The sequence below is a fragment of the Apium graveolens genome, chromosome 5 (genome assembly GCF_009905375.1).
Source record: "Apium graveolens cultivar Ventura chromosome 5, ASM990537v1, whole genome shotgun sequence".
NCBI classification, from domain to species: domain Eukaryota; kingdom Viridiplantae; phylum Streptophyta; class Magnoliopsida; order Apiales; family Apiaceae; genus Apium; species Apium graveolens.
The window spans coordinates 22598158-22621342 of record NC_133651.1 but is presented as its reverse complement, the minus strand read 5'-3'; the positions used below and the strand labels follow the sequence as shown (position 1 = coordinate 22621342).

Here is a 23185-nt window from a genome sequence, read left to right as displayed (position 1 = left end):
CACACCCTATCCTCCATGTCATCAATCTACACCACTCTCTTCATCCACCATTCAATTTAACTCAATCTCAACCACTCCCTTCACCTAATCCCTTCTATAAATAAACACCCGCCCCCCCCCCCACCATTTTTTACAAAAGCTAAGAGCTAATTAATTGCTGGGCATTTTCAAGAAGTATTCTCTCTACACATTCTCTAATATCCAAACTCATATACTTCATCTCAAAAACCTTCTCTCTTATAAATATATATCATATATTCAAGGTTTTTGATCTTCAAGCTTAATTCCACCAACCAAGCTCTATCTTCCCAAACAAAACTCATTCATACCACTTTTTTGCCTCTCGAAGGGATGCCCAAGTTCGACCAACAAGCCAAAATCCAGCCGAACCTCCGACGAATTTTTTCGGCGAACTTTTCCGTTCATCTCTTAAAAGTGGTAAAACCTCTTAACTTTCATCCGAGTCTTAACCGACCACTCTTAATATTCATATAAGAAGTTTAGTAACACCTTTTCTTCATCTCTGCAAGCTCTTATATAGAATAACTTAAAGAAAAATAAATCCGTACAAGGATTGTTTTTCTACAAATTATACACTTCTAAGCACGAAGTGATAATTTCAACAACGCTTGATTTATATTCCTAACTAGCACCTTTAGTATTTTGTGGGAATTAAATTACAAAGCCAGCATTTTATTCTTTAGAATTAAACACACTTATTTTGACCATATATTGATATATTCGTTATAATTGTTTGACAAGACTTAAGCGACTTCCCTTATTAACACATTTAGTGTTCAGTGGGAAAAACTTAAGGCTTATATTATATATATATACACATATTTATTATATTTAGTTAAAAGATTTGAGTGAATTCCCTTACCAGCACCTCTAGTATTTCGTGGAAAGATCTTAAAACTCTTAAGTAAATATAAGTATATATATACTCGTATTAGAATTAAGTAACTTCCCTTAGTAGCATCTTCAGTGTTTCGTGGGAAAAACTGAAAATTTATTTTATTATATATATACAACTATAAACTGTGCTAATATAATTTAAACTCTGCTCTTATATTGTTTTGATATATTGTGTTTAAATTATGCACCTTTTATTCTCTCGGCCAAATATGTTATAAGTGCAAATAGTTAAAGAATAAGTGTAACGTCCTCGATTTATAAAAGTCTACACACGACTATATTAAACGAGAAATAATTTTATCAAAGATCCGAAAGCGATAACACTTCACCAAGGACTTGATATATTTATTACTTCGGAAATAAGATATATTATTCAAAATGAAGTAATACTAAGTATACTTTAACATTCATTTAATCTAAAGAAAAGTATACACTAATATTCTTTTAAGAATATTTGTACGTCATCAGGTTTAGTTAAGTATATTACTAGTCTAAACTCTTTTTATCTATAATGGGTATTATTTCGTACATATTGTCTTCTTCATTTTGCAGTGAGGTGAAGTATAGTGAGGTGATTCTCATCCTAAAACCAAAGTCCTAGACGTACTAACGGAGAGTTAGTAGTATTTGCACCGTGAGAAAGAGGATAGACCCAAGACCAACTACGGAGATCCAAGACCGGCAAAAGCTTAGAAGGACAAAGACTACACCAAGGGTTCTACATCAACTTTGAAGAAATAACAGGGTGTTATTGTCTAAGATAGGTTGTGTAGGTTGCACATTTATTTTGAGGTGGTAACCCGGAGTTACGTACCAAGACAAGTATTTGTGGGGTTGTAAAGGCTTCTCCACCGTAAGGAGTAAAGTTATTTTTAAGGGAAAACTCGGGTCCGGGAGAGGAGCTCGGGGACTGGACGTAGGGGTGGGCAAATCTATTAGAGTTTGCGTCATCGCGAACCAGGATAAATCTCTCGTATGTTATTTTCTTCCTTGTCTTTTATTTCCGCATATATAATCTGCATCGGTAAAATATTTAAACGGGATAAATATTTTTTAAAAACGCCATAATAATTTTAAATTGGTATTTAAGTTTTTCAACCTTCCTTCTAGCTTAAAATAACCCTTTTACGGGACCTAACATTTTGAATTGTATCAGGTATTTTTCGGGTATCCAAAATTACGAATAATGCAATCAAATATTATTCATTCATGCAAACACCATTAATTAATAACTAAAATTGAAATAAAGTAATTAGTAAGTAGTCAAAAGCATTATAATGCATGAGTTGACATAAGTGAAATCTAATGTATGTTAATATAATAATATCCGGTATTTCAAGTATTCCATCATAAATAATTTTTTTGTATATATTTAAAATGTACTCCCCTTCGTCCCGGCAGGTTCTTAACATTTGAAATAGAGGATTCGACACGTATTTTAAGTCTTTTATTTAGTATAGTTCCATTACTTATTTTTAAAATTTTCTTTTTTAAAATAAAAGTTTGAACATTTAATTTAAATTCAAATGGATTTTTTTTAAAAATAATTCATATAACTATAGTAGATAAGAATCTTAAAATACGTGTCGAACACTCTATTTCAAATATTAAGAATTTATTGGGACGAAGATAGGGTGCATCTTAAATAATACAAGTTGAGATTGTAAGAAAGAGTTATATTTTATTAAATAATTATTGAAAATGTTGACATTGATTTATTATTATTCAAGTATGAAAATAAAATATATAAATTATATGTTTTACAGCTAAAATATTACTGTCTTCATCCCAAATTAGTAGTCATACTTGACTTTTACACATAATTTAAGGTGTCTTGACCTCATATCTCCGTTAATTATTTTTCAAATATTCTTTTTGTGAATAAAAAATTAAATCTTAAAATTTTATTCACAAAAAGAAAATTTAAAAAATATTTAACGGAAATATGCGGTCAAGTCATCTTAAAATACACATAAAAGTCAAACATGACCACTAATTTGAGACGGAGGGAGTATATATAATCTATTATGTAAACATTTTATGTTATTTATATATCAAATTTTAATCGAATTTCGGGTTTGGATCAGATATGGATTGAATTTCGGATTTCGAATCGGGTATCGGTTCGGTATCGTCAAAATTCAAACTTCAAATCCAAATCCAAAACTTTAGAATCGGTATATCCAAATTTTTGGGTTTCAGGTCGAGTATTCATCGGATTGGAATAATTTGTCATCCTTGACACAATATATTGTTTGTATTTGGTTAGGGTGAATGAAATGGAATTGAATGAAATGATTGAAATTAAAGGAAACTAATGACTATAAGAGGGAAAATTTTGAAAAAAATGATATGGTATAAAATTCTTATGATAAGAATTGTGAAGAAAATGCATGTGCTAAGGAATAAATTATTTCATCAAAAATTGAGGGATTTACATTATACTTTAATTAGTTAGGAATGTAATGGGTCAAGATCAAAATTTTGAAAATTTAGTTATTTATACTTTAATTCTTATTCAATTCTACTGGCAAGTCGTGTAGTTTTCAATTATTTCTTGTATTTTTATATTTTCATATAAAAAAATTTAAAACTGAATTTCTATGTATGTACTATTCGGTAACACTAACTCTGAACTAATATATTTGTGTCAACTCTCATTAGTACACGAATTATATAATAAACTTTAAATCTCAAATATTATTAATACGTATGGTAGCAGGTTGGGTTCACATCGAGTATTATAATATCCAATCTAAATCTACATTTAGATATTTTTGGCTTATCCAAATTCAAATCTGTTAGATATTTTTTGAATATCTAAAATTATAAATAATATAATTAAATTTAATATCATTAATACATGTAAATACCATTAACTATAACTATATAATAACCAAAAATTAAAATGATTAAAATAATAAGCAATCAAACACATTACGTTGTACGACTTAACATATTCAGTGAAATCTAAAATATGTTTCACAAATATATACCGCTTCCGTTTCATCCAATTCTTTACCGTGGGAGATCAGGGCTCAGCATGCACTCTAGGACTAAAATGTAGTCGTTTAACTTTTAAATGCTAGACAAATATATAATGCAATTATATTTGATAAAAGCTTTAAAATACGTGTATAGTATAACTATAAATAATGAGTGAGATGGAGGGAGTAAAAATTATTTTCTTAAATAATAGAAAATTTAAGATTAAAAAAAAGAGTTAAAATTTATTAAATAAGTAAACTGAATCAAACTAAATGTATCCGGTATAGTCCACCCGCTTATAGCAGGTTCTGTGAAAGGTAGAATATGTGTATCGGTGTCTCTATCCTGAAAATAAGAAGACCGTTTCTGTGCTGACCCAGACTTAGTGCAGAATAAATAAAATAAGTGTTGACATTAATAAATTACTATTAAAACAATAAAATAAAAATATATAAATTATAAGTCTTACCATAATGTACAGTGTAAACGGAAGTATACAATAAAGTCAAAGTGGAATAAAATAAGTAAAAGGGTAAAGGACAAAAAGGAGGGACACTACACGTAGTGGTGGTGAGCTGTGGCGAGGCGATAAGTTGTGACGGCGTCATCGTTTGGCGCTCCTCAATCATCAACCAGCCAATGACCTTTCGACTCTTTTAAAAGCCATATCTCTCTGTCTCTCTCCCTGTGTAATTTTAAATTAAACTTAACAGAATATATCACGTATATTCCGTTCTATAAAGTAAAAATTAAATTATAATTAATTTATTCTCACTTATATATCAATAAAATTTATCTTCTTGAAAATTCTCGAAGCTTCAATTAAAATGCTTGAATCCCGAAAGCATCAAAGCCACGAAAACAACAAAAGAAAATGCCTAAAAATAACCAGTAAAATAGTAATTTATAAAAGGGATTGTTGTCCTGTCCACACATGTTTGAGATTAAAAGAAAATAAGTGTAACATAAAAATATTTTTGTAAATACAGGAGATTATGTTTTATATTTACAAATTTATCCTAAAATATAATATTATAAAACAACCTTAGGTTCAATTTTCTCTTTATAAAAATATAGTGTGTGGAACAACAAAAAATATATCTGGCTACTTTAATTGGCCGTCTGAAACTTATAATATAACCCCATCTCTCTACAGTTTGATTCTCTCGCATGTAACACAAACATATATATATAGAGAGAGAGAGAGAGAGATAGAGAGAGGTTGTTTCAGAAATGGGAATGCAGGTGTGTATGCACTCTCAAGTAATGACACCATCGTTATCATCACCAATTAGTACCCTGACTTTGTCTTCATTCAAGTCACCACTCTGTTTTTCCAGCCAAAGACTACATCAAAACAGAGCATTTGGGATTGGTAACAATGTTTCTGTGGGATTAAAAAGGAGAAGAGATGTGGGATTTGTGGTAGCATCATCATCAACAAGTGATATAAATTTATGGGAGAATTGGAAGCCTGATAAGGGTGCTAAATCTCCATCACTGAGTGATATAATATGGCCTTCAGCTGGTGCATTTGCAGCTATGGCAGTGTTGGCTAAAATGGACCAGGTTTTGGCTAGTAAAGGACTTTTCATTACTATTGCTCCTTTAGGTGCTGTTTGTGCTGTTCTTTTTGCCACACCTTCTTCCCCTGGCGCCCGGGTACATTATCTTATATCTATATAATTCTATTATTTTTTCTCCTTCGATGCAAAAATTTAAGTATTTACGCACACATGAATTATGAACGCTTATTTTGACAAAAAATGGAAAAGAATTATGATCGCTAATGCACTTGACTCTTCTTGAACACTTAGCACGAGAACTTAATTGGATCATATCTATTTAAGTCTTAACATTAACGCGCACATGAATTATGATTGCTTATGCACTTGATTGTTCTTGAACACTTAGCATACAGAATTAATTGAATCATATCTTTTTACGTCCTAATATCAAAGATGAACACTTATTTAACAAAAAAGAGAAAGGGGAACACTTTGAAATACTCCTGTTTCAGTTTCCATTCCTTCTATCGATCTGGTTTAGAAGTAGTGGAAGAGTTATGATTAATACAATCTTAATCTTGAATAGGGGGTAATGGAGGGTTATGTCGCCAACTTATGTTATCTCTCATTTGAATATATGTCCCTGCTTATCTGAACTAACTACTTCTCCCTTCACATAAATTTGCAGAAGTACAACATGTTTATGGCTCAAATTGGTTGTGCAGCTATTGGAGTGTTGGCATTTTCAGTTTTTGGTCCCGGCTGGCTTGCTAGGAGCGCTGGCCTATCTGCAGCAATAGCTTTTATGATAGCCACAGGCTCTGTTCATCCACCAGGTGCACATTTTTTAATCTAATTCTATTTTGTTGCCGATCATTTAGATCCTCATTTTAAGCCTTACTATAACTCCGACATTTGAGTTCTAAAGGGAAATGCATTTATGTAAATGCAGCTGCAAGCTTGCCAATATTATTCATCGATGTAGCCAAGATGCAGCAACTGAATTTCTGGTATGCCTTGTTCCCGGGTGCTGCTGGATGCATTCTCATCTGTTTGATTGTAAGTTCCTAAATATCTCCTACAAGTACTGTATCGGTCGACTCATCACTGTTTCTTGATGCCCAACAGACATAGTTGTAGACCTCACCTTGCCATTCTACATCTTTTGACATTTTCACTTGTATAAACAGCACACTTCTACCTCTTGTAAGATTCTTAATCGGTTCGTGCCATTCTGGAACATAAGTCTCGTAGTTAGAACCTAATAAATCTCGTAGTTAAAAGATTCCTGACAGAAATTTACAGGCCTCCTACATATGAGGATCACATTCTCACATGCACCGAGCTTAAGTTATTCTACTTTAATCTGTTAACCGGTTTTATTTTTCAATCTGTAATGGCTGTGAGGCACCGAGTCTGAATAGGCATCAACAAGCACATAGATGTCCGAGGAAGCAATCTCTTTCTTTAAAATCTTATAGATTCCTATTTTATATGGGCAATAAACATGACTAAATATCCCTGTTATTTGTTTGCAGCAAGAAGTGGTGATGTATCTGAAGAACAACTTCAAATTTTAAGACCAAGTGTGTGCATGTGGCCTGCTGTATATACTATCTCAAGCCATGTTCCGATGAAGGGCCGTATAATACGGTGTCTTGTTCATCCAGCGGGCGGATCCAAAGTCAGCTACCAACACAAAGCTACAATAATATTATTATATTCCGGTTTACTATAGTCTCTATATAATTAAAATATGTTTATCCTTTTGTATAATCAACAAATTTTCAGATTTCCTAGAAATGTAAGAGGTCTTCAGAATCTCCTGTATAAAACACTTGGATATTTGGTGCCTTTTTATATTCTCCAAATTAACATAATTGTACAGTAATATTCAGAAATGGCTATTTTTCCTTGTAAATTAAATTAAAAACTAAGTTGCCAAATGTGCTCAGACAGCAACTACATGTTTAAGTTTAACTGATACTACTTTCTGTAACAAATACATACCTTGTGTACCAAAAACACCTTGAAAAATCAAAGCATGGATCTTAATGTCATACAGGTAAATCATAGATCTGAATGTCATAGGTAAATTGGTAAACACTCGTATATGCCAAATAAAAGATGTTAGATTGTGAAGGAAACAAACTCCAGCATAACTACCTGCAAGACGAGGCTCTGTGAATTTCACTTGCTACCATCAAAATTTTACAGTTTCAATTAATATAATTACTGTTGTCAAATGCTAAAGACAATGTTACAGTTACATTTTTCTTCGAAATTGACCGAACCAAGTCACAAAGCATGTTCAAAAAACTCATTATACCTTTACTTGCAATTATGGTTAAGAAATTTTTTCACACAAATACAATCCAAGGATCTGCCACAAATAATTCTTGGATTTCCTAGGATGGTTCTATAACTGACTATCCAGGTTTTTTAGCAATCATAATGATCACTGTCAGACTCACCCGTATTCTCGCAATAGTTATGCCTGTGCTCCTGGCCTGAATTGGGAACTAAAATTGCTTGAAGCTGTGTAAAAAGAGGATAGCGAAATAAACCTTCAGCTCTATAAGATTAAAAAGCACCCTCAATCATTGAACATTCCTGAATTTAAAAGGAAGAGAATGACAGATAAATCATGAACATAATTATTGTATTTTTAATTCTAAAAAATACTAAAAAAAAAAAGTTGCAATTTGTATATACAGCATGCATTCACTAACCCAATTACTATAAAGCAGGTTCAACCCCAAGTTGTTGAAGTGAACTTGGACCAAGTAGGAATACTCGCCGTGAGGTTTGGTACCGAAAAGTTACAATCCCTTTATATGCTGCCCTAGGTATGCCATCCTTGAAGAAAGTGTGCATATGCAACAGATATAGATTAGACGTGAGCAAGCGATAACATATCTACATGCATGTTTACATAGAAGAGGGGGTGGAAGACAATTTATCAGGCAAATCAAAATTATTTATGTTGCTTCCTGTGTATCTAACAAAAAGCATTTGACACTGAGAATGGACCAAAGAACAAATACTGCCTATAGTATATTGTGAAAATGGTAAAATTTTGGAACAGAGACTCTTAAGAAATAAAATGTTTTGCCAACAAGATCAAATAAGAAAATGTGGTGCTAGAGCTGTTCATGCACTACATTGATGTACACATAAAATCTGATATGGATACACGCATTTATAATACCTTCCATTCTTCAAAAATGCCAAACTTAGCTGCTATGCGTTCAAAATCTTCTTGGTCTCGGTACTGAATCCTAACATCACCGTCGATGTTATACACTTGAAGAACAGGATCAGATCCCCTTACAGGCTTTGCATTTTTTACCAAGTCACCGAAGTGCTTGACGTAGTTGTTCTAATATATGTAGATACAATTAGATGATAACACACTTGGGGTGCCAGTAACTGATAATCTCTATATAAAACTGGAAGATGGAGTTTCTACATCAGATATACATACCTCAGTAAGGTAGCTCAAATTCATTGACTTCCAATCAACCTATTAAAGTAGAAAAAGTTTTTTTTTAAAAGAATTGAAACGATATGCTGGGCCTCAAAGAGAAAGATTAACGAGTGATTTTTTCATACCTGGACATCATTCAGCTTGATGGGCTGAAGATATCTTTTGAAAAACTGACCCAGACTGGAACCCTGCAAGTAACTGAATAAATAAATATACAAAGTATACAAAAGAAACTATAGCCAAAAGAATAAGAATGTAGTCATCATATACGACAAAGACTATTTTGTTTCAACAACTTACACCCCTGCATAAGAATAAGATATGGTACGTAACTTCTGTGTGATTATGTAAAAAACCTGTCACCGGTGCATGTATGATTCTGGGTGCATGCATGTTTCAGGAATGTTCATGTGTCATACATATATAGAGAGGTAAGCTTATTCAGATTTATAGTCACAAGAACAATTAGAGAAAATATTTTATTAAATGAAACCAACATAATACCCAGGGTGGTATTATGATAGGAAGCAGAGTGTGTCAATTAGAAAAGAATATTTATATTTGCATTACCATGTACGAATTGCAGACATTTTCAGTTAAGAGGAGAATATATTCTATACAAAAAGAGAAGAGTTAAAAATATATGTGACGCGTGGCTGTTCAAGAAACTAAAATCAACTTACAAGAGATAAGCAGACAATTTAATGTTTTAGAGTATGCGTAGATGTAATCCTTGAAAGTGGGTATACATACATGCTCACCAAAGTTGTATGTCCTGCACACTTCTGGGCGAATAAATTGCCGTCCTTTGTGATTTTCTTTGAGTCTCAACCAGTCATCCCAATAAGTATAATTTTGTTAAAGATTGCTTGAGGAACAATTAGAAAATTAAAAAGAAACATTTGTGAAACCTAAGCTTCTAGATACATAATATCGGAAAAGGATATGCCTTTGGCCACTTCGGAGATAGTTCATCCCATGTTGATTTAGTAAGCATCCAACCAAGACCGGGAAAAAAATCTGAGCGGTAAAGTGTATCTGCAGTTTTTTTCATACCAACCAGTTCAGGAAGTGAGGAAGCTCATAGGACGCAAATAAACCATTTAACCGGGATCACATAGAGAAAAATATAAAGATACAAAAAAAAATACACCAAAAACAAAATTGAACTCTGAGAACAGAGCTGGCAAGCTAAATGCACAAATATTTCAAGGGGTAAGGGCAAAAGCATAACAAACATCTCCACAAGCGAATAAAGAATATAAATATTTTCAGATGTTACATTGCCATGAGTATTTCCGGTTGCTTGTAACGGTGAATACATCATTAGATGACTGTGCCACACAGGGCCAGCAGGAAGACCAGTGTGGTGTTTGGTTGTGTAAAAAAACATTGTACCATTTTATGGTAAATTCTAAAAAATTATCAATAATTCCCCTTTTCCATTACTAGCAATCTAACCAAGAGCTCAAACCCTCCATTTTTGCTCCATTTTCCCTTTTACTCATCTTCGTTGCAGACTTCATCATAAAAATTCTAGTCTCCCTCAATTTTTTTCACTCACTCCTATCCTTTCTTTCTCGATTTTTGTTCATAATTGTCCATTCCATTTCTTCAACATGCCCATTGCCCCCAACCAAAAACTACTAAAGGATTAAGGTTATTGCATGCACTTATAAATTTATCTAGAGACCAAGCCGTAAAGAAACCGAGCTTTTGAATTGTTACCAACAATTTTTATACAAGTAGTTGTACAATTTGCTATATACGATTATCTAGAAGTATACAGAATATGTCATAGATGCCAATATAGATTTTATGAAACAATATTCCAACACAACGTTAAATATTTTGCCTGTACATGACACAAGAACGATTAGGAAACAGCGTGCTCGTGTAGGGTTAAGAACAGATTTCATATACAGCGGCAGCCAGTTTTCCACACATAAAGGCCTACTGAATAAGGAGATTGAAATACACACACAACATAATAAATTACTAAATTACTTAATAGAACGATTTAAAATGAGCTACAGAGTGTACCCACATATCTACAATACAATTTGTAATTTAAAAATCAAACCATCAAGATCCAGAAATTAATATGCTCGTCATCATAAGAGTCAATTGCAAATGGCTGTTGCGTGATATATGCCATGCACCTAGCTTAATTTGACTCGTATCTAAATAAATAGCACATTGATAGATAGAAAAACTTACAAGGGTCATGCACAAACTGCTTTTGTCCATTGTCATTCCATGAGGATACAGCTAAGATGGATCTATCATGGTTTCAAGGCACGAAGTACATACCCACATCAGATTTTTTGAAACGTTACTTATAAACTCACATTAAAATATGATTACAATGAGTTGTAATATTAAATTTTGAAAGAGCATACTTATCACTGTCAAGGAGTGCTGCTCCAGCTTCAAAATAGTCAAAGAAATCCGGAGCAATTTCCATATCATCTGCGCACCATGCCAGATATGTTAACATTTCCTTAGTAGTTGATATACTTTTAAGTATGGGGGAGGGGAAAATCGCTCTTCTACCGCTAGGAGCATATTTGCCACTGCTTGGGAATTCCTTGATTCTTGATTTTTTTTACTTTCTAATAGAAAGGAAAAATGAAATTGTAATTATTAACAAGGTAGCCCATTAACACCTTCAAGAATAATAACCCGGCTAAAATTGTGCTGAATAAACAATTGATCCAATGCCCACTTGTAATGACCTGTCAAAGAGAGGAAAGTTGCTTACTGGTAACAGCTTGGAAATAAACTTTATTCCAGAATTTTATATATATATATATATATTTATAAATATATATATAGAGAGAGAGAGAGATCTTTACGTGCAATTTTGTAATATGCTATTATCTCTCCAGGACGTTCAGTACGCACAGGTTCGAAATCCAAGTGCTGCAACAAATATGTAAGTTTAGATGCCTATCACATCAACAAAGCTTAACAAAAAATTTAAATCATATAACAAGTATCAGATAAAGAAGATAGAATGATTAAATTTTCAAACCTAGTCTCACGTTCTCCATAGTTGGGTTCTTTTCACATGAATACAAATATTTTTGAATCTTCGACATTGCAGTCTGGTGGATACCCCTCACCTTTGATGACAGGAGGTTGAGGGTTCCAGTCTTAGTAGCCATAGGGACAAATGTGTGCTTGAGTATTTAATTTCTTGTTCTAGACCTTACCCAAAATATTGGATCCTATATTGTATCCTTTTATGTTATATATGGGTTACTTTAATATTATATTAGTAGTACATTAAGTATATGCGAGTGTTTGCTTATATATTGTATTTTGTACAGAAGAATATATTGATAAGATATAGAATTCTTTCAATGCACGGAGGAGTGCTTCTATGCACGTGGACGAAAGTGAATATTTATGACAGCTGATGAGAAATTTTGTCAACTTATGCCAATAAAAGTATAAGGTCAAGTAAGGCTGGTACGTCTCTTAAAGAGTTTGATATACCAATAATTGCAGAGAAGGGTGAAAAAACAGCACTAGAAAGGTCAATCAACAAATTTCTAAGCAGACAAGAAGGTAAAACCAGAATCATAATAATTTACACAGCTCAGTAGTATTAAAATTAAAATATACCTGCATATAGGTTAACTGGTTATAACTCAAAGCCTTCCTTTTAACATCAGTATTGGTTCCATCCTTGGGCAGATAACAAGGAAAACACAAGTTAGCTTCCGTGATTCACTAATATACAGCATAATCCCTGTTAAACAAATATTTAAATAAGTACCTGGGATACAAAAAGAGGATACTTTGATGCAACAGGCTCTTGGTATCTAGAAAAGTTTATACATTGTGCAGCAATGAGTCATCTAGACTTTTATACAGCTCAAATTAAAGCTTAATATAGAAATCATGAAGAAATACTTTAGGACAGATTTTATGGTCCTCTCCAAATAATCAGCACGATTGCATGCCATAACCACAACTGCAGCAACTGGAACCTAATGAATTCAACGTGACAAGAAAAATGACTACGATGACATGGGTATAAAGAGATCATAAGGTAGGAAAATATAATGACTTGCCAAAGATCTCAACCTGCACTTCCCCAATCATCTTTCTGACCCCTTTCCCTGCAACATTATAGATTAAGAGATATCAAACTTCACATGTGCGGGCACATCCTGAGATAAATATGAGTGCTTGTTTCATAAAACTGAGATAGCAAAAAGACATTGCATTTCATATGACTTACTCTCTAGATCCTGAACAAGAGCACTCAACTGTCTGCACTTCTCGTCTTGACGTTTCTTTTCTTCTAAAATTGCAAGGGACCAGTGTGAATGTCGATAGCGAATGATTACAAATACTTATTAGGAAATGAAAGCAACAAAGACTGATAAACTTAATATTCAAATGTGAGACATTCTTATTAGCTGAAAGTTTCAGTTCAATAGCAAAATAGTAAAGGGATAACAATTATGTTTTCCATTTCTAACTCATATTTTTGGTCAGTTCTAAATGATGTGCAAGGAGTTGGTGAAACCAAGCAGACATGCGGCATCTAAACCATGTGAAGGCACACCACTACACCAGCTGACCAGCAATTCATAGAGAATCATGTCAAGCAGAAGGTTAAAATACTCCTATAGAGTAGAGTGCATGCACGCTGTCTACCTACACTTGGAAAGTCATACCAGTTTCAATCCTATATTTTATAGAGTATCACTTGCTATACTAAACTTCAGTTTTGGTTATACTGTACTTTGTCTAATTCCATCTATTTCCCCCAACTCTGTAAGGGTGTTTTGTTTTTGTCTCTTCCTTCTTAAAAAAATTAACAGCTGCAAACAGATAAAATACATATTTATATTCAATTAAATTAATAGATGATACATAAATACATACATTTAATTATTCATTTTCTCATTTAATTATACTAAACTTCAGTTTTGGTTATACTGTACTTTGTCTAATTCCATCTATTTCCCCCAACTCTGTAAGGGTGTTTTGTTTTTGTCTCTTCCTTCTTAAAAAAATTAACAGCTGCAAACAGATAAAATACATATTTATATTCAATTAAATTAATAGATGATACATATTTATTCCTTATTTTCTACAATACCAGTTGACACGTGACGAGCTTTAGTCTCAAGGTGGTACACCATAAACCAGCACTAAACATTTCTGCCATGCAAGATTCTATTTAGTACTGAAATTTTTTGGGGGAAAAGTAACCAGTACCGACAGGGGTCTCTACAAGTCTATGGATAGATAGCTATAGTTCATTAAGAGATCACAGTTCCCAGAGTTACCCCTTTTAATAGACTTTCAAAAAAACGGAATTGGTTGACAAATCTAACACACCTTGTAGGGCGACAATTTGACCTTGTTGCACACTTATCTGATCAATTAGTAACCTCATCTGGCTTGTACAGTGGTTTTCAGCTTCAACCTGTTCAATATAAGTGCTATATAATGGATACATATGATTATGGTGAAAGTTTAATTACAAATATATTCGACAAAACTAAAGAAGCTGTCAAGAAACAAGCAAAAGAAAAAATCTTGTAAACTGAATAAAGCTACCTTGTTAACCAGATAGAGTCCTTCAGAGGTTTCCACTTTACATTTTAACTAAAATTCCTAATGTGACTTCCTTCTAACACCAAATTTTTTTAAAGAAAGTGATACACTACGGAGTACTGACAATGAAATGACTATACTATAGAGTCCAAACAACACATAGCAGTATAAGATAACATAGTTTGACATGAAATATCGGAGCAACATGACACATCTCAGCAGATCAGAGCATGTGATCCAAAAAGTCTTAATGGTCATGTAGTGGTACTCCAAAATTCATATATAGTAATTAATACGGATTAACAATGTTTTAGGAAATAACACGACTTTATATTACTACCTCCGTCCCGTTCATTTCTCTACGTTTGCTTTTTGCTCGCATTTCAATGTTCAAATATCGTATAGTTGTATAATATTTTTTTGAATTTTCTTTTTTCTGAATAAAAGTTTAATGTTAAAATTTTTATTCAGAAAAAAAAATCAAAAAAATATTATGCAATTATATGATATTTGAACATTGAAATGCGTGCAAAAAGTAGACGTAGAGAAATGAATGGGACTGAGGGAGTATATGTTAAGACGGGTAGAAAGGTGAAGGTCAACATACCGCTGCAGCAATTTGATCTGCATAATGAGATTGTGTGGCAAAAAGACGCATCTGAGAACGACAAAAGAATGATAAATCAATAAAATTCTCATCCAGATGATAATTACAAACAACTCATATAACCCAGGATATAAGATACTAATATATATTGTTAAGCCTACTAGTTCTAGCATGGGCATTAACTCATTGCAAAGAACCAATAGTAAATGTGCAGCCTAGGATATCATTCACTGTATCATCTTTTGGTGCATATAAAAGTGAAGTTTTGTGAGATGTATTGAGAAATGCTTCATCTCTTATGAGAGGCTGAATACAGACATATATACAATACTTCCTATACATCAGTGCCTTGACAGGCTCCTCAAAATCAGGATCTAAATGATTACAAATCTTTCCTAATATAATTAATCTATATCACAGGTAACTAATCTCCTAGGAATAAATTCGACAGCAAGATACAACTAATTATATGCCTAGATTGATTTTCAACACTCCCCCTCAAGCTAGGCGATATATGTTTTCCAAACCAAGCATAGTACTTAGTTCATTAAGATTGCGTCGAAACAAAGCCTTAGTCAAGATGTCTGCTGCTTGTTGTTTAGATGGAACATAATTGAGTGAAATTATCTTGCTCTCAATCTTCTCATTGATGAAATGCCTGTCGATCTCTACATGCTTAGTTCGATCATGATGGACTGGATTTTTGGCAATTGCAATCGCGGATTGATTGTCACACATGATCTTGATTGAAGTTCCAATCCTAAGATCTTTAAGTAATCTTCGTAACCATATTCCTTCACATATGCCTAAGGCTAAAGCACGAAACTCAGCCTCCGCACTACTGCGTGCCACCACTTTCTGTTTTTTACTGCGCCAAGTCACTAGATTTCCCCAAATAAATGAGCAATACCCAGATGTAGATTTACGGTCGAAAGGGGAACCAGCCCAATCTGCATCAGTATAACTTTCAAGGACTGGTCTGCTGATTTTCTGAACATAAGTCCTTTACCAGGATCTTTCTTCAAGTATTTAAGGATGCGGTTTACTGCCTCCATGTGAATTACTGACGGGTTAGCAAGAAATTGACTTACAATGCTAACAGCAAAACTTATATCAGGACGTGTATGAGTTAAATATATTAGCTTACCTACTAGGCGTTGGTATCGTCCTTTGTCAGCTGCTAGTTCATCAGTTCGAGACATTAATTTGGTGTTTGGATCCATAGGAGTTTCAACAGGTTTGCACCCAATCTTTCCCGTCTCACGTAGGAGATCTAGGGTATACTTACGTTGAGATACTGAGATTCCTTGACTGCTTCGTGCCACTTCCATTCCAAGAAAATATTTCAAAAAACCCAAGTCTTTAATCTCAAATTTCTGGGATAGTAGCATCTTAAGCCTCTTTATTTCTTCTCCATGATTCCCGGTGAGAATTATGTCATCAACATATACAATTAGAACCACGATTCTTCCATCTGTAAAGTGTTTGAGAAATAAAGTATCATCAGCTTGTGTTTTGGAGTATCCATCAGATATAAGGACCCTGGCAAACTTATCAAACCATGCTCTCGAAAACTGTCTAAGTCCGTATATAGTTTTTCTCAGCCTGCAAACTTTACCTTGTGTATATTCAGTCTCAAAGCCACAAGGTATATCCATATAAACTTCCTCCACTAGGTCTCTGTTTAAAAAAGCATTTTTGATGTCAAGCTGGAATAATGGCCAATCCTTGTTGACTGCGATGGATAATAGAACTCGAATTGTGTTAAGCTTTGCCACAGGAGCAAAGGTCTCCTGATAATCAATTCCATATGTCTGCGTAAACCCTTTAGCCACTAATCGAGCTTTATATCTATCCACACTTCCATCTGCCTTTTGTTTGACTGAGAATATCCATTTACAACCTACTGTCCTCTTTCCAGGAGGTAATGTTGTTAATACCCATGTGCCATTTGTTTCAAGTGCATTATACTCTTCTAAGGTTGCCTTGTGCCACTCTGGAATCTCTAGGGCCTCATAAACTGATTTAGGAATGGTAATCTTGTCTAAGGATGTCACAAATGCCTGAAATTTTGGAGACAAATTGTTGTAGGATATAAAACTGCGAAGTGGATGTTGAGTGCATGATCGAACCCCTTTTCTTTGTGCAATAGGAAGATCCAACTCCGGGTCAAAACCTGGACTTGATTGAGTAATCTGTTGACAACCTGAAACTGATTTTGAATCAGTACTTACCTCGTTTTGTACATTTTCAGGTTCGACTTGGCATATAGGAGTTTCTTGACCTTGCTGATTTTGTACGGGTATGTCACGGGTTTTCCTTCTTTCATAAACTTTTATAGCATCATTAGGAAGAAGGAGATGTTTAGGATATGCAACTGGAGACTGATCGATAACGGAATTTGATGGAGAAATATGTTTGTCCAGGTCTGAATTTGGAACCAAAGTTGGGGTTGGAACCAAAGTTGGAATAGCAGGAGAATATATATTGGAGGACTGTGATACCAGATTTGGTTCAATAATTGATGACCAATCCCAATTCTGAAATTCATTTTTGTTGCTCTCCCCCTGAATTCCAGAATTGGAGTAAAATGGAATATTTTCAAAGAAAGTAACATCCATTGTATTATAAAATTTTCTAGTAGCAGGAGAGAAACACTTGTAACCTTTTTGATTGGCTGAATATCCGAGGAGGATACACTTCAATGCACGAGCATCAAGTTTGCTACGAAATTGAGAATGAACGTGAACAAAAGCAGTGCAACCGAATAGTTTGAAAGGAATTTGTGACATTAGATGTGAGTTGGGATATAGACCTTGAAACATTTGTATGGGTGATCTAAAGTTGAGAACACGAGAAGGCATACGATTGATCAAATATGTTGCAGTGAGAATGGCCTCACCCCAGAACTTCTTTGGAACATTGGATTGAAATAGCAAAGATCGGGCAACCTCAAGTACATACGGTTTTTTCGTTCCGCCACACCGTTTTGTTGTGGTGTGTCGACACAAGAACTCTGTTGAACAATTCCATGGGATCTAAGATAAGGACCAAGGCTTGAATTAAAAAAGTCTTTGGCATTGTCGGTTTTAAGGATTTGAATATTCGTCTTGAATTGATTTTGAATCATGGCATGAAAATTTGGAAATATGTGTTTTGTTTCAGATTTTTCTTTCATCAAAAAAGTCCAACAAAGTCGAGTATGGTCATCAACTAACAATAAAAACCATCGAGCACCAGTCATACTAGGGATACGGAAAAAGGGTGACTTGGTTTGTATGATCTTGGTGAATATGTGTTTCGAGTGTGCTTTGCAAATTGACAGACTTCACAATGAAACAAATGCGGATTTTTATTGATGAATAAAGATGGATACAAACGTTTCAGATACATAAAATTAGGATGACCTAGGCGAAAATGCCACATCATAATCTCACTTTCTTTATTCGATGGACTGACAGACTTGAAACAATGACTCAGTGAACCTTGATGACTGGCTGAATGGATTGAAGGAGTATTGATATCTAAGACATAAAGGCCCGCACGAAAATCAGCATTGCCAATCATTCTCCCCGAGCTCAAGTCCTGAAAAATACAAGAAGAAGAAAGGAACTTAGTGGTACAATTGAGATCATGATTCAGTTTACTAACAGATATAAGATTGCAATCAAGTTCAGGTACAAATAAGACTGCATTGAGAGTAAGGGTATTTGAGAGACAAACGGTTCCTGTTCCGACCACTTTGGTGCGGGTACCATTAGCAATACATACTGTTTGAAGGCTGGTACAAGGGGAGTAAGTTGTGAAAAATGATCAGTCACCTGTCATATGGTCGGAGGCTCCCGAATCTACAATCCAAGATGATGAGGATGACTTGGCTGCATGAAGTGCAGAACTGTTGGAGGTTTGAGTATGATAGTTTCCCTTCTGCATGAGTTGCTGAAGAACTTCTAACTGTTCCTTACTAAAAGGAGCAGAATTACTATGTTGAGATGCTCCAGAAATAACAACATTTCCCCTTGCCTCGCGATCCTTGTTTGGTTCCAATCAGCAGGCTTTCCGTGCAATTTCCAGCATGTTTCCTTTAAATGTCCTGGTCTTCGACAATGATCACACCAAGGGCAACCTTTTCTGCTCCTATTCTCATTGTAGTTCTGAGAATTACTCCGAACAACAAAAGCACCTGAATCTAGATGAGCATCCTTGATTGTTGTAAAAGCTGGGATTTCAGGAATCGAAGAAGCTTGATGGCCCAACATAACCCTCTTGCGGCTCTCTTCTCTACGCACTTCTGAAAAAACTTCCGCATATTTGGTAGAGGCTTAGTACCAAGAATTCTACCCCTTACTTCATCGAGGGATTTGTCAAGCCCCATCAAAAATTTGAAGACCCGTTTGGTCTCCACGATCTTCTTAAAATATGCACGATCTTCAGCACACTTCCATTCATGGATCTCAAATAAGTCTAGTTGTTGCCAGTAACGAGTAAGAGTTGTAAAATAGATCGTCACCGTGTTTTCTCCTTGACGAAGATCTTGAAGAGTACTCTCCACCTGAAAAAGCTCTGATGTGTTTTTGCTGCTTGAGAATGTTTCTTTTGCTGCTTCCCATATATCTTTTGCTGTGGTGTACAACAAAAAATTTTCTCCAATCTCAGTTGTCACGGAACTAATTAACCAGGCCATAACCAGGTTGTTTTCTGCCCTCCAGGTTCTGTATTCAGCATCCTTTGAATCTGGTTTCTGTATATCACCAGTAAGATATTCATCTTTGCCTCGTCCGCTTATGAACATCATCATTGACTGAGACCATTGCAGGTAGTTATGGTCATTTAGTTTGTGAGAGGTGATTGGGACGAGGTTCGTTTCTGTGGTAAGTTGAGAGGATGTGAGCCTGTTAGAAGGGGGAGTAGACATAGATGAATTCCCGGAGGTTTGATCGGATTCACCCATAAAGAGCTCACTTCAGTAATGATAAGGATATGAGTATTAGGTTGACAAGAGAGAAAGGTTGGGTTCTTTTAACCTACAGCTCTGATACCATGAAGTTTTGTGAGATGTATTGAGAAATGCTTCATCTCTTATGAGAGGCTGAATACAGACATATATACAATACTTCCTATACATCAGTGCCTTGACAGGCTCCTCAAAATCAGGATCTAAATGATTACAAATCTTTCCTAATATAATTAATCTATATCACAGGTAACTAATCTCCTAGGAATAAATTCGACAGCAAGATACAACTAATTATATGCCTAGATTGATTTTCAACAAAAAGTAAATCGAGAAACATTATACTCTCTATCAACATTAGGTGGCACTTATAGGCTGAAGTTGGAAAGAAATGTTGGATTTTAAGCATAAAATATAATGCACAGAAATTGAATTATAATTTAAATAGAATCTAATATATACTCTTTAGCGAATATTACTTGTATTTATGTAAGTCCTAGTATACTGCATTTCTAAATTGCAAACTATATATTTACATCCCCTAATTAATTTTACTAGTAAATTCTGAAGGTTTATACAGTTTGCAAGCTAAAATAGTTTGTAGCGGAACCTAATTCCTTGCATATACATAGAAATTAGAAAGTGGTACGGGATTGATTACAAAGATAATTAGGGAAACTAAGACATAACTGCGGATATATACATACAAAATAAGTCATGAAGATGGTTCGAGGCAAGTGAAACCTAACTCGGCATATATCAAAACTCGAAAGCTACACTAAATATATCAGGAAGGATAATTACGGGAAATGTAGGTGGTAAGACTTGCCTGGATGTAGAAGAAAGCGAGAGCAGCGACGATGAGTAGGTACCGGTAATCGCAAGTCCATTTCCCCATTTAACTATTGTATTCTGTAATTTCAATTAATTTCGCAGATCAAATTTACTTCAAACAGTTTGTCTGTATGCGTGTGAGGGAGAGGGAGAGAGAGAGAGAGAGAGAGAGAGAGAGAGAGAGAGAGAGAGAGAGAGAGAGAGAGAGAGAGAGAGAGAGAGAGAGAGAGAGAGAGGGAGGGAGGTTTACCTTGACTAGTAGAAAGTGAAGATCATTCAAGTCAACCTGATGTGGTTTAGTACTTGCGTAGCATCGCTCGATGTATATGTAGTGTATACCGACGTGTGTATATCGATTTGTACAATTTATGATTGTGAATGAAAAGCGAGCTTGAGAGACCCTTCAGCTTTGTTAACACTAACAACTCTTTCTGGGGCTCTCAGAGTCTCAGGTGACTATTCTGTGAGAACTTGCTTCATTGCTTGATGCTTATTCATTTTTTATTTTTATTTTTTTTGTGCCATTTTCACTAATAAAATATGTCTTTGGCGATAGATTATAGTATCCAAATATGAACCAAAAATTTAAACCGTCTTATGTTAAATTTAATCGAATATGTATATTTGGAAAAACAAATTACTACAACAATTTGCGATTACAGTTAGACAAACATGAGCAGCAAATCAAATCAGCAATGGCCGATAAAAAGCAGCAAGTGTTTAAGCGTGGGCTAAAAAGTTTTTAGGCCCAGCTAATGCAACAAGTTGCAGTTACAAAAATGGGCTGCCCACGTCTACCCAAGAAACCTAAATCCTAAATCGATAGTATGAATTAAGTCAGTTTTGTTAATTTATTTAAATTATATTAATTCTGTGTCTATAATATTCAATGCGTTAATTCTTATGGCTATGCTCTCATCGCAAGAGACGCAAAGGCTAGATGCACACATAAATTGTAACCCCTCGGGTAGCTCAAATAATTGGTAGTATAACTTATAAGAGAAGCCTTAAACTGGTTGAAGGACAAAGGACGGGGTCGAAGTCGAAATGGAAACAGATTGTCTAAACGACGTTCAAGCCAGGATTCTCAATGCGCCGGGTTCCCGAAGATATCGCCATTTTCATAGCCGTCCCTTATAAAAAAATTGCAACATTCCTAATATATCTTATCCCCGCTTCGAGAGGCAAATCACCCCGCTTTTTTTAACAGCCCGCACTTCCGAACCATTAATTCTAAATCAAAACTAATATAAAATATAATTATTAATTCAAATATTTATTACAAAAACGCAGCTAACAGCGGAAACCCAAAGGTCAATCTACCTCAATACTAAGGTCACGAAACTTCAATGATATCCAACTCGAATCTTTGACGAAATCTGAAATTGTAAGAGGGGTGAGCTGCAAAACTTCGCAAGTATAAATTGACTAACTATTTAACCAGAAAACAATGGATGTTTTAAATAAAATAATTTTTCTCAAACAATAATAATTTTGTAAAACAATTTCTAACAATAGATCCAACCCAAAGTTTTATATTTTAAAATTCAGAATTTAAAACAGAACAGAACAGAGTAAAACATAACGAAATGATAATTCTTATAAATACCATAGTCTTAATCTACGGTCACACTTTGCCAGTAGCCGACATCTAATTCTTATTCTTATTCTTTATACCACACTTTGTCAGTGGTCGGCATCTAAAATTCAATAATTACGCGCTCTTAATAGGTATCTAAAATTGCACACTCGTGCGCCTACTAAGGGTATCTAAGACTAGTTCCGGAACTATAGCATAAATTACGAACGGGTTCGAAAACGTAGAGACTGAGATTCCAAAAATTCTCGAATCTTATTCTTATATAGCTCGAAACAGATTTCTTATATCTTTTACGAAATTCGAAAATCAGATTATCAAAAATTTTCCGAAAATTAAAATAAGTCAAAAAGTACTTACCTCAAAGTCTGACCAGATTTGAATATACCCTCTAAATGACGTTATCTTGAAAAACATGAAACACGAAAGTTGTAGAGAACGAAAAGATCTTTCCGAAAAGTCCAGAATCACTGAATTCTGACTGACTTACGATGAATTTTCTACGAATTTTACAAGACTGCGGATTTATGCTGAGAAGAGCCCTACGAATTTTGATATTAAAGACGAGGAAGACGAATGTGATATATTTATAATGCTACAAAACTCTATATCTTAACCTACAAGTTATCCATATTAGAATCTGATCCAAATTTTAGACCAATTAGTCTAATTAAATTTTTAAATCCTAATCCTTATCAAACTT

The 23185-nt window shown here is 34.3% G+C and overlaps 2 protein-coding genes across 6 annotated transcripts; one reads left to right on the top strand and one right to left on the bottom strand.

The window, feature by feature from the left end:
• The first annotated feature begins 4998 nt into the window (after positions 1 to 4998).
• On the top strand, positions 4999 to 7268 carry LOC141723640 (uncharacterized). Its single transcript, XM_074525500.1, has 4 exons — positions 4999 to 5568; positions 6103 to 6250; positions 6367 to 6473; positions 6953 to 7268. Exons 1-4 carry the CDS (start codon positions 5140 to 5142, stop codon positions 6992 to 6994), a joined length of 726 nt encoding a protein of 241 aa, XP_074381601.1. The 5' UTR covers positions 4999 to 5139; the 3' UTR covers positions 6995 to 7268.
• Positions 7269 to 7528: 260 nt separating this feature from the next.
• LOC141723639 (alpha-1,3-mannosyl-glycoprotein 2-beta-N-acetylglucosaminyltransferase) lies at positions 7529 to 21407 on the bottom strand. Of its 5 annotated transcripts, none has more exons than XR_012576326.1 (21): positions 21136 to 21407; positions 20881 to 20963; positions 15098 to 15148; positions 14272 to 14359; positions 13160 to 13222; positions 13003 to 13037; positions 12829 to 12905; positions 12692 to 12737; positions 12538 to 12600; positions 11763 to 11829; positions 11574 to 11642; positions 11307 to 11376; positions 11125 to 11186; positions 9853 to 9942; positions 9658 to 9752; positions 9030 to 9092; positions 8902 to 8940; positions 8626 to 8796; positions 8147 to 8273; positions 7889 to 7952; positions 7529 to 7580 (listed from the first exon to the last, which is right to left on the bottom strand). XR_012576326.1 is itself a non-coding variant. In XM_074525497.1 (20 exons), the coding sequence occupies exons 2-19, from the start codon at positions 20947 to 20949 to the stop codon at positions 8154 to 8156; spliced, it is 1338 nt and encodes a 445-aa protein (XP_074381598.1). In that variant the 5' UTR covers positions 20950 to 20963; positions 21136 to 21407; the 3' UTR covers positions 7595 to 7952; positions 8147 to 8153. The 5 variants fall into 5 exon arrangements, 3 of the variants coding, with proteins under 3 accessions (XP_074381598.1, XP_074381597.1, XP_074381599.1); XR_012576325.1 differs by having other exon boundaries at positions 7889 to 8027; positions 21136 to 21403; XM_074525497.1 differs by lacking the exon at positions 7529 to 7580 and having other exon boundaries at positions 7595 to 7952.
• Positions 21408 to 23185: the final 1778 nt, after the last annotated feature.